Source organism: Neopsephotus bourkii, unplaced genomic scaffold, assembly GCF_033783945.1.
Source record: "Neopsephotus bourkii isolate Nb327-2 ecotype Australia unplaced genomic scaffold, CSIRO-AGI_Nbou_v1 NB_272, whole genome shotgun sequence".
Lineage (NCBI taxonomy): Eukaryota > Metazoa > Chordata > Aves > Psittaciformes > Psittacidae > Neopsephotus > Neopsephotus bourkii.
The window spans coordinates 11,543,598-11,556,127 of NW_026900781.1; the positions used below are offsets into that span (position 1 = coordinate 11,543,598).

At 42.7% G+C, this 12,530-nt stretch overlaps 1 protein-coding gene across 2 annotated transcripts; it reads right to left on the reverse strand.

Annotated features, from left to right (window-relative positions):
- Positions 1 to 675: 675 nt before the first annotated feature.
- Positions 676 to 10,664, reverse strand: NQO2 (N-ribosyldihydronicotinamide:quinone dehydrogenase 2). 2 transcript variants are annotated; one of them, XM_061346594.1, is made up of 7 exons: positions 10,595 to 10,664; positions 10,153 to 10,204; positions 7,665 to 7,829; positions 6,000 to 6,130; positions 4,484 to 4,597; positions 2,404 to 2,505; positions 676 to 1,216 (listed from the first exon to the last, which is right to left on the reverse strand). In XM_061346594.1, exons 2-7 carry the CDS (start codon positions 10,157 to 10,159, stop codon positions 1,043 to 1,045), a joined length of 693 nt encoding a protein of 230 aa, XP_061202578.1. In that variant the 5' UTR covers positions 10,160 to 10,204; positions 10,595 to 10,664; the 3' UTR covers positions 676 to 1,042. The 2 variants fall into 2 exon arrangements, with proteins under 2 accessions (XP_061202578.1, XP_061202579.1); XM_061346595.1 differs by lacking the exons at positions 4,484 to 4,597; positions 10,595 to 10,664 and having other exon boundaries at positions 10,153 to 10,308.
- Between the last annotated feature and the right edge of the window lie 1,866 nt (positions 10,665 to 12,530).

A 12,530-nucleotide genomic window follows, 5' to 3' on the forward strand; every position in this document is an offset into this window, starting at 1 on the left:
AGTTAGGGTTGGAAAGGACCTTAGGATCATCTAGTTGCAACCCCCCTGCCATGGGCAGGAGCTCCATGGATGGATATGTGGATGTTAAGAGCCAGACCGTCATTTTGTCCCACTAGATCCTGGCTCACAGACACACAGTGCTCCTGCAGGTTTTTGGGTATGTGTTCTGCCTTGCCAGCTGCCAGTGCTAGAGACCTCTGAGGAGGCCCATCTAATGAAGGAGGGGATGTACCCAGCCCTCCAGACCCAAACAGCAATACCGCCTGGTGTGAAATGGCAGGGAACAGGTAGGATTCCTTTTTGTCTTAGAGCAAGAAAAACAGAGAAATCCCTTTGATTTTAGAGAACTACATACTTTACAAATGGGAGCTACATTCTACACAGAAAGGCAACACCTGCACACACTGCTATATGAGATTTGTATTTGTTTTTCTTCTTTTCTGTGTCTGTTATAGCTTTAATATTGCTTTGTAAGTACATGGAAAAGCCTAAGGCTGTCCACAAGGCTTTACCAGCTATGTCGCTATGCAACTGTATATCCTTTTGCATTACTCATGAACTCACTTTGTAACTCAAAGACACAGGTGTACAGTCCTCCTTTAAAAGAACAGGATTCACCATAACAAGGTTGAGTATGGGCAGCATATTCCCTGGCAAATAAGAAAAAGTGCCAGCTGGTACAAAACTAGTTTATTTAAAACTCTAATGTATTGTTTTGTAAGAAGCAACAGTACAATCTGCAATTAAATACCACTTGTGCTATCAACCACTTGCAGGCAGGATGTCATTCTATATCAGCAAGAATAATTCCTCACAAAGAGATTTCAGTTAATTTTTCACTTATTGAAAGAGTTTCTCTGCATTGAAGAGAATCCCTCAGGAATCAGTGAAAATGAATGCTATACTGTCAGTTAAGCTGTCAGCTGTAGTACTCAAGATACTTAAAATACATTCGAATTAGGAGATTAGTATTCAGATACTGAGACAAAGTACCAAAAAGAATGAAGATAAGAAAATGTCTCTGTAATCTTGGACCAGAACATTACTTGAAATACCACTCAGGAGAGCAGATTATGGGCTCTTCCTTCCAAAGAGTCCTCAGACGCTGGCCCCAGGCAATCAGCATCTCCTTCCTCTTCTCTTCAGAGACATACTCCGGAGCGAAGCAGATGTGAGGTGCAAGGACTTTGACACCACAGAAGTGCATAATTCCATGCTGGACTCAAAGCAAAGAATAAAATGCCTCAGTTCTTTAATAACTAAGCACTATGTAAGTAACTCAGTAAATAGTTAGTCTTTCACTTGTAATTCAAGCACGTGGAAGATTCAAAATAGAAACTGTTTCTCTGACCCAATATAAGGCACATTTTCTAAACCTGTGTATTTATCACGAGAAGGGAAATAAACTGCAGGAGTTTATTGCCTACCCCTGCAGTCCTTACTGAAAGCTAGGCATTAAGCAGAATGGCATACAATACACTGAAAAATAAGATCAGCTTCATTTATTCTGCTCTGTAGAACTTATTTTTAAGTGCTATTAAACCCACAGAACTATTCTCTTCAGCTGCTATATGCTGTTAAATTTGCAAGGATCAGAGGCAGTCTAAAGTTTGTTGTACTGCTTGAATCCCCAGGGAATGTTCCTGAACTGCAGTGTATCTCTCGTCTATTTCTAAGCATTGTTTTTTAATGTTTTGCCTCTGGCTTAGCCAAATGATACTTAATGAAGGTTAGTGCCTTTCAAATCAGCTGGCCTTGCCATTTTCCCTCTGTGTATTTCTGAATTTACAGTTAATTTTCAAGTTCTCATATTGGCTTGCAAGTTCTGCAGCTAGACAGCCTCCAAAGGGCAAGCAGCTGGAAACGACAGTGGGTAGGAGACCAAAGAATTCAACCACATCTGTGGTACTTTATCAAGAAGTTGCTAGTACAATATGCCTTACCACCTAAATCTCTCAAAGCATGCTTGCTGCTTCTGGCGAAAGTAGCAACACGAGCAGGTATGCTGACTTTGTATGCTGATTATTAATGCCAGGAAAATGCATGACTCCCCTCCTGCTCTGTATCCTACGTGAATCAGGAAGCTATGTTGAAAATAAATCCTGCGCACTAGGGCGAAAGGAAATCCTGTAACACCAGAGAAACTTTCATGGCAAGCAGTACAGGCTTTCGCCAGATTCCAGTCTGGAGGAAGGGGAACAAAACAACCTTAAAACTCTGTGGACTCTTAAAGTAATCTCAGGACTTTAGGGCCTGATTTAGAACCTGCAGATGCTTGGAACTGACAACCTAATTATTTCTTATTATATTTTATTTCACATAAAATAAACAATAATACAACATTAAAATAATTGTAATAATAAACATTAAGGCAAAGAACAACCAAATATTCATATATTATACCTGCATGGGCCACAGAAGATAGCGAATATCGCCATTGATACTCCCTTTTGCATACATCTCTTTGCTTCCTCCAGTAGTGAAAGAAAACAGGGCTAATTTGTTCTAGAGTTAAGAAAGTAGAGCTTGTGTTAGGCTGAATAGTTCAAGAGATATTCAGGAGAACCTAGGCAGCATAAATTTCTACAGGAGGTGGCATCTTTTCTTTCCCAAACCTTATGTGTAATGGCAGCTCTGAGGCAAAGATTAGAATCATAGAATCATAGAATAGTTAGGGTTAGAAAGGACCTTAAGATCATCAAGTTCCAACCCCCCTGCCATGGGCAGGGACACCTCACTCTAAACCATATCACCCAAGGCCTCGTCCAACCTGGCCTTGAACACTGCCAGGGATGGAGCATTCACAACCTCCCTGGGCAACCCATTCGGTGCCTCACCACCCTAATAGGAAAGAATTTCCTCCTTATATCCAATCTAAACTTCCCCTGTTAAAGTCTGAACCCGCTACCCCTTGTCCTGTCACTACAGTCCCTGATGAAGAGTCCCTCCCCTGCAACCCTATAGGCCCCCTTCAGATACTAGAAGGCTGCTATGAGGTCTCCATGCAGCCTTCTCTTCTCCAGGCTGAACAGCCCCAACTTTCTCAGCCGATCTTCATATGGGAGATGCTCCAGTCCCCTGATCATCCTCGTGGCCCTCCTCTGGACTTGTTCCAACAGTTCCATGTCCTTTTTATGTTGAGGACACCAGAACTGCACACAGTACTCCAAGTGAGGTCTCACGAGAGCAGAGTAGAGGGGCAGGATCACCTCCTTCGACCTGCTGGTCACGCTCCTTTTGATGCAGCCCACGATAAGGTTGGCTTTCTGGGCTGCGAGCGCATACAATTATACAATGGACTGTGTGTCAGGGCTTTGGGCAGAGACAGGTTAAAGAAAAAGCAATTAATACCTGATACCCGTATATGAAGCAGGGCTAATCCTTGTTCTCCCCTCTGCAATGTTTAGAAAACTGTGGCTGGAAATCACTCTATTACCAAGAATTTCTTTATTCCTGTCCTTCCTGAATGCAGAAATTGAATGCTAGAGTCCTCCTTCAAACCTTGGGCTTGCTTGTCACTTGCTGAGGAAAAACTGGAGAATAAATTATTCCTCAGGTGTTCTAAACCCTTGTGTTTCTTCTGCTTCTGTAACTGTGGTATTAGCCATGGGTTTATGCTTGGTTTCTCATCTCTCAATTTTAGCTTCCTTAATTGAAATAACACCTTTCCAGTGCAGTATCTAAGCTGCCTTGAGCCTGCACTCAGCTTGCAGTTATCATCTCAGTGAGGTGGCCATTTCTGAAATTTAAACAACCTGAAATGTTTGGAATTTTTAAGATGATCAGAAATTACAGGGATTAATTTGCAGTGAATATAAATGTGAAATTAATATTGGTTGCTTCTGGATGCTGCAGTTGTTACCACAGAAGATCCATCAGACAGTGGGACAGAATTTTTCAGAAATATTCCCAGTGTCACGGGGAGTTAAAAAGTTAATGAATTGTCATCCACAGGTGCTGATCTTGCCTGATTTATGAGCTACAGAGAATAAAAGGTTAAAAGGAGATGGCTGGAACAGAGGCTTATGCACTGGGTATTTCAGGTTTCTGATTAAGTTTTATAGTTTTATTTCAACCTTTGACATCTAATCCAAGAACAGCATCTTATCAAGTATTCTAATATGTCACTTATTATAGTGGTGGGAAGAATGACGGAATATAGTTTTAGGAAATGGATCAATGTAAACTGTCTGCAAGCTGTAGACCAACCCAGTGCCCTCTGATAAACCTACGAAATTATAAAGACTGTTTTGTAGGCCAACTAAAAATCCCTAGATGAATTAAATATCTAGGGACCACTGCATTCTCCATAATGTACTCCCTTTCAGACAGTTTTAACAAGCCAGAAAGTTACTCAACCAAAGCATTATTTCAGGACAACATAAAGTGAGAGCTTTCTACAAACATAATGGAAAAGTAAGACCAATGCCCTCAAGACCATTGTGCAAATCTTGATCTTAATAAAACAATCTCAAAAACGTACCTTGAGCAAGCCGGAATCGTAACAGTTTGGAAATTCGTGAGCAAATCCTTGGACCAAGACTCTGTCCATCCAGCCCTTCATGATTGCTGGCATGCTGAACCAGTACAAGGGAAACTATGCAAAAAGTAATTACCTTGTTAGCACAGAGTATGAGCCATCCTTAGGCCTGGTCTACAGGCTGAATCCTATTCTCTTAAGTCTGTTCAGGCCTCATACATGCCTTCTTGCAGCTGTCAATGAACAGAGGCAGTAACTACACTTGGCAAAAATAACTGAAGTGCTTTCTCTCTGTAGTAGTCTCAGGTACATACCTGAGCATCTATAGCCCGTTAGCACCACAGTAGATGTTGAGGACTTTGTGTTGGCCACACAAATTAAAGGTGGAACATGATGAAGCAGGAAGGTGCCATTTAATTTAAACTTAAGACTGTACAGAATTGTGTCTCCTATTGCTGAAATGCAAAAGGAACAGTGTTGGTGAGTTACTAAATTTGCTGTTGTTTTGACCTGGATAATTGTGCTACCAAATTACTACATTTGCTGTTGTAATGACCTGGATAATCGTACTACTATCTGTATTTGTTACTGTGCCATTCTTAGAGATACAGTGTTTATTCCTAAAACTTCTGGTCCGGTGTCTGTTACCATATTCCAAACCTATAAATTGGTGTGGCTGCCATAAACCCTTACACAAATTTCTGAGTGTAGATCTGTGTTTGCTTTGTGTGAGCTCCAAGACAATGGGATAGTATCAGACTGCCTGATAATATGGTATGATTCTCATATTGAGAATTATAGTTATTGTTAGACATTAGGAAAAAAATATTCTTGTGAGGATGATGAGGCACAGTAATATGTGGCCCAGAGAAGCTGACTACCCCACCCCTGAAAGTCTGGGTTGGATGAGGCTTTGAACAACCTGGTCTATTGAAAGGTGTCCCTGCACAGGGGGCTTGGAACTAGAATGAACTTTGGGCTCCCTTCCAACCCAAACCAGTCTGTGATTCTATGATTTTGCACTCAGTACTTTCTGGTCTGAGCTGCTCTCTGCAACAGTTTTGGAGTGCAGGTAGTGTGAGGACCAGTCTTCACAAAACCTATGCAATCAGACTACCTTTGAGTATTAATTCTTAAATGAAGCACTGCTGTGAATTTTACTCGTGTATTTTTAGGTTTGAATTTCAGGTGCCTTCCTACTCCTCAAAAATGTCAGTGTGGAACCATTATTTGTGTGAAAAATTCGTACTGTGCTAGCATGAACAATACTTACACATGGTCTGTTTTTTTTTTTTATATTTTCCAAAATCCACATGCTATCAGAAAAACCTGACACCTTAAAATTGCTATGCTGGATACAGACTGTTTTGTAGTGATGATAGACTTACTACTTCTTTTTACTCTGGCTAGATTCAGTGTCCCTAAAAAATCCCATATTTTTTTCACTTACTATTGCTTTTCTTTTGTTCAACCCTGTACATTACAACTGAAGTCTTCTAATACAATTTAAAATAATGACCTGAAAAATCATTAGGTCTGCTTCCTGCACCTTCTTTTGCTCTTCAATGAGATCGCTGGACAAACCTCCTCTCTTGTAAGCCTCCAATGTTTCCATGCCATAATTGAACTCTTCTGAGTTGTGCAAACAGCCTGTGGGTAGAAGTGATGAGTCATTCCTGGCTCTTTTTCTAGCACCACAGCCAGATAAGAATTAAATATACATTGCAATCTCCAGGTTTTTGGTTTTTGGCTGTTTTTTTTTTGGTGTGGTTTTTGTTTGGTTGGGGTTTTTTTTTTGTTGTTGTTTTTTCGGTTTTTTGGGGTGGATATTCAGCATCAGCACAGCTGATGGTGATTTGGTTTTAAAGTGGAATGTGGTATCTGAGGGTACTAAAACTTTTGCCTTTCTGTAGCAACATATGAAGTGCAATACAAGGACCTAAGCTTGGCTCGAGATTCTGGTGATGCATGTGGATGATTTAAGAGAATTTTGCTAATTGCTCTGCCCCTGCATTAGAGATTACTGAAACCACCATGTAGTCACAAGCATTGTGTAGCTGCTTTTCAGCCTTTGTGGCTGGGAAACTCACCCAGGGCTGAGGAACCAGTACTGGCCAGCTCTGCTGACTCCACTACACTCAGCTCAGTCAGGTATGTCTGAATAAGTTATGTACATCCATTCTGTGAATCACCTAGTACATCATTAACCTCTAGCAAAGAAAGGCCTCATGAACTAGCAGGGTAGCATCACCAGCTACACTCTAACAAGTCATATAATGGTATCTGATGGCATTTCTCACCCATGAGAAATGGACTTCAGTAATAGATTATGGACACATGTTAATGCATTTTTCCTTCTCAGAAAGGTCATTTTTCCTTCTCAGAAATGTCACTATGAGACAAGGTTTATATTCAGGAGTGGAATTTTAGAAATGCTTATGTCTGGTCATTAACAATTTTCTTCTTGCTTTTGACAGTGCTTGCACTGAACCTGGGCCATTTCTTTTTGATTCTTGTTTTAAAGAAAACTTCAGCTGTTGCAGATTATGTCATGGCTTAATGGCTTTCCTAACCTGGAAAAATACTAAGAGTAAGTGCTAGTAAGAGCACAGTGAAAATACCACATAAGTCTAACAAGAGCACAATTGTCTTTCTCAAATCTTAACTGCATCTTCTCATAATTTCTAGTAATCATATACTACCAAGGAAGTCTAGAGTTGCCAAGACAACTCAAAAGCACAAGCCTGAGCTAATTTGCAGGAAGTATTTGGAACATTATTTGTTAAGAGAAGGTCATTCTTAGAACCTCTTTGCAGCTCATTGCAAATAGTGTAAAAACTGTATTTTTCCTCATTCACTTTAGTCTGAAGGCAAAACACTTTCAAAAATTTTTACTATACAGATATTTAATTTTTCTGATTGAGAGGCCATTTCTACTGATTTGGTTTATTTTAATGAAAATGATACATGTTGGATTCTTGCACTGATGTTTCTTAGTCAATGCTAATAGAAAATTAAAAGCTGGGTCTTGATAGTTGGGGGATATTTGTAGAAAATAATAGCAACTATTTTGGGGAGTGTACCTAACAGCATGCTTCTGGACTGTTAATTCAGCAGCATAGACAAGGTAAAAGCTTGTCTTGTCATTATTGCTAAAAAAAAAGTGTATCTTGGCTAGTCTCACCAACAATGTCATTTCTCGTTGCTCTTGGTTCAAACTGCATTGCATATAAATCAGACACCGTGACACCACAGCCCTGCTTGCTCAGTTCCTCCACAGCAACCCTCTTCAAAGATCCATTGAAAGACTTGGGTTCTTGGTGTGCATAGACTATCAGGACTTTTCTCCCTGGAGGCAGAAAGAAAACCTTAAGTTATCATTGAGTATAGGAGGCAGTTATGAAACAGTTTGTGGAGCTAGGGCCTGGTCCTTCATTCTTCTGTACTGTGCTTCCTAAGCAGCATAAAACTAGCAAAAACAGAGTGACAGTGGCAGCATTTGACTCCTGCTTTGCAGCGATGAGTGACTCATGAGCAACTAATCAGTGAATGCCCCCAATCCAGCAATTCTGTGCTGCACTGGGCTTTCCTAAATAGAACTCAGTGGACAGTGGGTGCATTTCTATAGCAGGTCACGCTGTCCGACATCAGCAGAACCCAGTCCCTCCTACTTAGTCAGCATTTGTATTTATCCTATTCCACTACCTTCCAGGAACACTTGCCCAATAACAGAAAAAACCCCAACCAACCAAGCTGTTGCTGGTTTAGCTCCCTAGGCTGGGTCAGACAAGCTACAGTGCAAGTGTGAGGGGTGGGCTAGGATCAAAGCAGTGCTAGCTTAGATTCCCTGAAAATATTGTGGAAACAACTTTTACAAGCTCGGAGCATCTTCCTACTGCAGTGTGGGATCCTCTCATCTTCCAGTTCAGTGCTGTGCAAGCGGCAACATCAGGGTAGAAGTTTAAGATGCCGCTGTCCCACTTCAGCATCATCACAGCGACTCATGAGAAAGCAAAGTGATCTTTCCTTAGATGTGTGAGTGAGCTGTCTAGTGTACCTCAGACTGCTGAGAAAGTGGATATAAGGTAAACTGAGTGGCAAGATGGGTACGTTGGGATGGAGCCTTTTCAACTGATCTGACAAAATGTACCAGTGCTTACTTGGTCAACATTTTAATTGTACACAGGTCATTTGTTTTACTAACTCTAACAAAAGAAAAACATTCATCACTGAACACAGGAGAAAGGTGAAATATTTTTATGGGGTAGTAGTTACTTATACATAAATATTTCAGAGAGGGGAATCATAGAATCACAGAATACCACGTTGGAAGGGACCTTGAGGATCATCTGGTCCAACCTTTCTTGGCAAAAGCACTGTCTAAAGATGTCCCAGCACCCTGTCTAGCTGAATCTTAGAAGTGTCCAGTGTTGGGGAACCCAGCACATTCCTGGGGAGATTATTCCAATGGCTGATTATTCTTCTTGTGAAAATTTTTTCTCTTGTGTCCAACTGGAATTTCCCTGGGAATAACCTGTGCTCATTACCTCTCATTTTTTTTCCATGGGACTCCTTGTAAAAAGGGAGTTTCCATCTTTGTAGCCACCCTTTAACTACTGAAACATGGTGACAAAGTCTCCCCTGAGATCTCTTTTCCCAAGGCTGTACAAACCCAGTTCTCTCAGCCTCTCCTCACATGGAAGGCTTCCCAATCCTGTCTGTATCTTTTTTGCATAACAAAACCAAAACTGGAAACAGTATTTCAGGTTGGAAGTCAGACAGTATTCCAGATTTCCTGACAAGCACTGAATGGGATGACTTCCTTATCTCTGCTGGTGATGCCCTTGTTGATGGAACCCAGCATCCTGTTGGCTTTCTTTGCTACAGCAGCACACGGTTCACTCACATATATTGAGCTTGTTGTTCACCAGGGCCCCCAGGTCCCTTTCCACAGAGCTGCTCCCCAGTCAGGTGGATTCCAGCTTGTGCTGCACTTCCAGGAACTACTGAAAATGTCTGGGTCTGCTGCAAAACACACAGCTCTTTGTTTCTGACTGCCAACAGGGAAACTCGGGGATCTCTTAAGTTCAGTTTCTCCAGGGGATGAAGAAACTGTATGGCCCAGAGTGCCACGGGGGTGACAGGCAAGTTTAAGATGTCAGAGATAATAGAACTTGAGCTGAATGCTCTAAGAAAAAACATGTCATTTTTAACCCAAGTTATTAAGGGTTATAAGGGGTGATTATTCCTCCAGTGCGCACAGCATCCATGAAAAAAAAGCTCTGCCAAAACATTAACATTTGTGATCAAATGCTATCATGTATTTTAAGTGTGTATAAACAAACCCCTGCTCCATACCTTACTCTAACATCAAGAGCAGCTACCTCCTTGCTGTTTTCACTAACTCTTAGCAACCAGGTAGGTCAGTGGCTGGAGATAACACCAGCCTGCAGATGTAGTAAGGTGAATTCTGCAAGCTGCTGGTTTGCTTCCATTGCAGTGGAGTGGAGGGCACGCATACACGGTGTTCAGGGAGACTGGCTTTTTCAAAGGCATCACTCTCTGAGGTCATTTCAGTCGTTTGAAAAAGGAATACCTCAGTATCCCAACTAAATGGTACAGATGTGCTCAGGCCAGAAGCAAACAGCATTTTTACTAGTATTTGTTCTTACCTGCCATTTTCTGGAAGCTCTTCAAACTTACTTCCTGAGAATCCGATGCGGCCTGTGAGAAGTGAAACGACAGATTGGCTTATGTTAGAGACACACCAGGAAAAGGTAGAGAGAAAATCGCTGTTTCGGTAGGAAATGCACCACTCTGCGTGAACGCGAGCGGGCTGCCAGGGGGAAACATCGCGTTGAGTGCCTCCGTGCTCGTGTGACCGGCCGGAGGATGCGGCGCCGCGTCCCCGAACTGTTCACCGGGCACGGCTTCGACATGCCGCGGCACCTGGGGCGGGCTCGGGGTGCCACGGGCACAGCCGGGCGCTGCTCCGGTTTGTCTTGCGTCCCTCTCGAAACCGGATTCAATACGGCCCCGCTCGCTCTGCCCCGGCGCAAGCCGCAGCGCTGCTTGTGCCGCTCACACCGGCCAGCAGTGCTGGGCTGCTTGTACCTGCTGCCGGCGAGCCCCTGCGGCGGGGCTGGGAGCGGCCCTGCTGCCGCGGCAGCGCGGGGCGGGGGCTGTGGTACGGGCTCTGCTGCTTGCGCGGCTGCGGCTCTGTTAGTCACACCGCGAGCGTTAGGTCGCCCGCTGCCGTTGCTTCACGTGGCGTGCGGGCGTTTTCTTATAGCGGGTGCTGCTCATTCCTGGGTGCTGCCACAGGGGGAGGAGTCGGGGTGGCTCATCCCTGGGTACCCGCGCCGCTCCTCTAAGCATTCGGTTGAGTCTTCACCCATCTACCAGGAGCGAGGTACCATGAGCTGTAGTTTTACAATGGAGAATCTTGAGATGGAAAGCAAGTAATTTGGCCTAGCGGCTTGGGAAATAAATGGCTAAGCTACCTATGTACTCCTGCAGTGGGGTGAGCAGAAAACCTCTGAGCAAGCCGTGCACCGTGTTTTTCACCCACTGCCCTCTGTGCTGTCAGGGTCAGGGAAGACACGCACCCCTCAGCTACCTTCCCTGGCTTCCCAGGGGGAAGGTGACACACGCAGTGATGCAGGCACTGGGGACAGCCCTGTCTGGAAATGGGCAGCAGCAGCATCAGAAACCAAGGCCAGAGCTGCCACTCCCCGGCATATGTTGAGTATAAAACATGAACCCAAATTCTGCTTGGCTGCACCCTCCTGGTTATAGGGGAATAGGTGTGGTAAAGAACTGGGCAGGGATTCCAGGAAGCCAGGTTTGAGTTTACTTTCCCTCAGGTAGAACATCTTATTTTTGTCTTTTCATCCTTCTGGTACAAATAATGAGGCCTACTTACAAAATGCTCAGTGTTTTAATGGCTAAAAGCTGTTGGTATTAGTATACTGCTAGCAAGTAGAATTCACTTTTGTGAAGGCTGGGCAAAAGCTAGGAAATAAGCTGAAATGGCCATAGCACAAAGTGTGGAGTTGTTTTTTATAGCAACAAATGTTCAAGCTAAAAGTATATTTTCCTTTATTTCCTCCCCTTCTTCCCCCCACATAATGTCTATTTATGGTAAGACATGGGCAACTAAAGGGCAAATGTCAGTAGTTTATATACTGTACCTACATAATGTTATCTGAGAGACTATTTAATGATATCCTGAAAAACAACGTAAAGACAAAAAAATTACACTGTTCCTGCTAACTTTATTCAAAACTCATTGAGTATTAATGTATTTCCAAGGGATATATATATATGTATATATATATATACATATTCTCCCCCTGGGTCCTGTTTTCCTCCTCAGCATTCGCCTTGCAGTGGAAGTTGTTTCTGCCTGCATATCAGCCGGGCATTTGCTAGGCCTCTGCTCCACCAGCATGCAGCCTCCTCTAGGACCCTGTTTCCATTCCTGTCCTAACCTTCTGCTATCAGGAGCCTGGACAGAGTGAGGGATGGCTGTTGCCCAGCCTGTATGTCCACAGGTTTCTTTGGGCTGGGTGGGAGCTGAGACGTGCTCGGTCTCATCCTGACAGGAAGTATCAGAAGCACTCCTGGATTCCCACTTAGATTTTGACATAGCCCCTGGACTGGCAATTATTCTGGTCTCTTGGAGGTTTAATGTAAAGAGCATGCATAACACATATAATGTAAATGACTGATTTTCTCTTGGACCACAAAATATTTTTGTCCTCCTCAATATATAGTTATTATATATGTTATTAATGTTAGCATTTGAAAAGGTCTACCTGACTATAAAAACAGCATTGAAATAGGAGTATATTTTGTGGAGGAAGGAATTGAAAGAACATATTTGTGATACATCAAATGGATAAAAACTATGCTAAAATATTTCACAGGTATATATGAGGGAAGATGGTTAGTTTTACTACTGGTAAATAACAGGCTTTTAAGTCTGGAAAATACTGCAATATTGTAAGTGTGCATTGTGGGTTTTGATGAATAAAAGTGGTAGTTT

Coding starts and splice junctions, on each gene's coding strand:
- NQO2 (XM_061346594.1), bottom strand. Junction 6,131..7,664: donor AACGAGAAATGACATTGTTG/GTGAGACTAGCC, acceptor TTCTACCCACAG/GCTGTTTGCACAACTCAGAA. Junction 4,598..5,999: donor CAGACCTAATGATTTTTCAG/GTCATTATTTTA, acceptor CTTTTTGCATAG/TTTCCCTTGTACTGGTTCAG.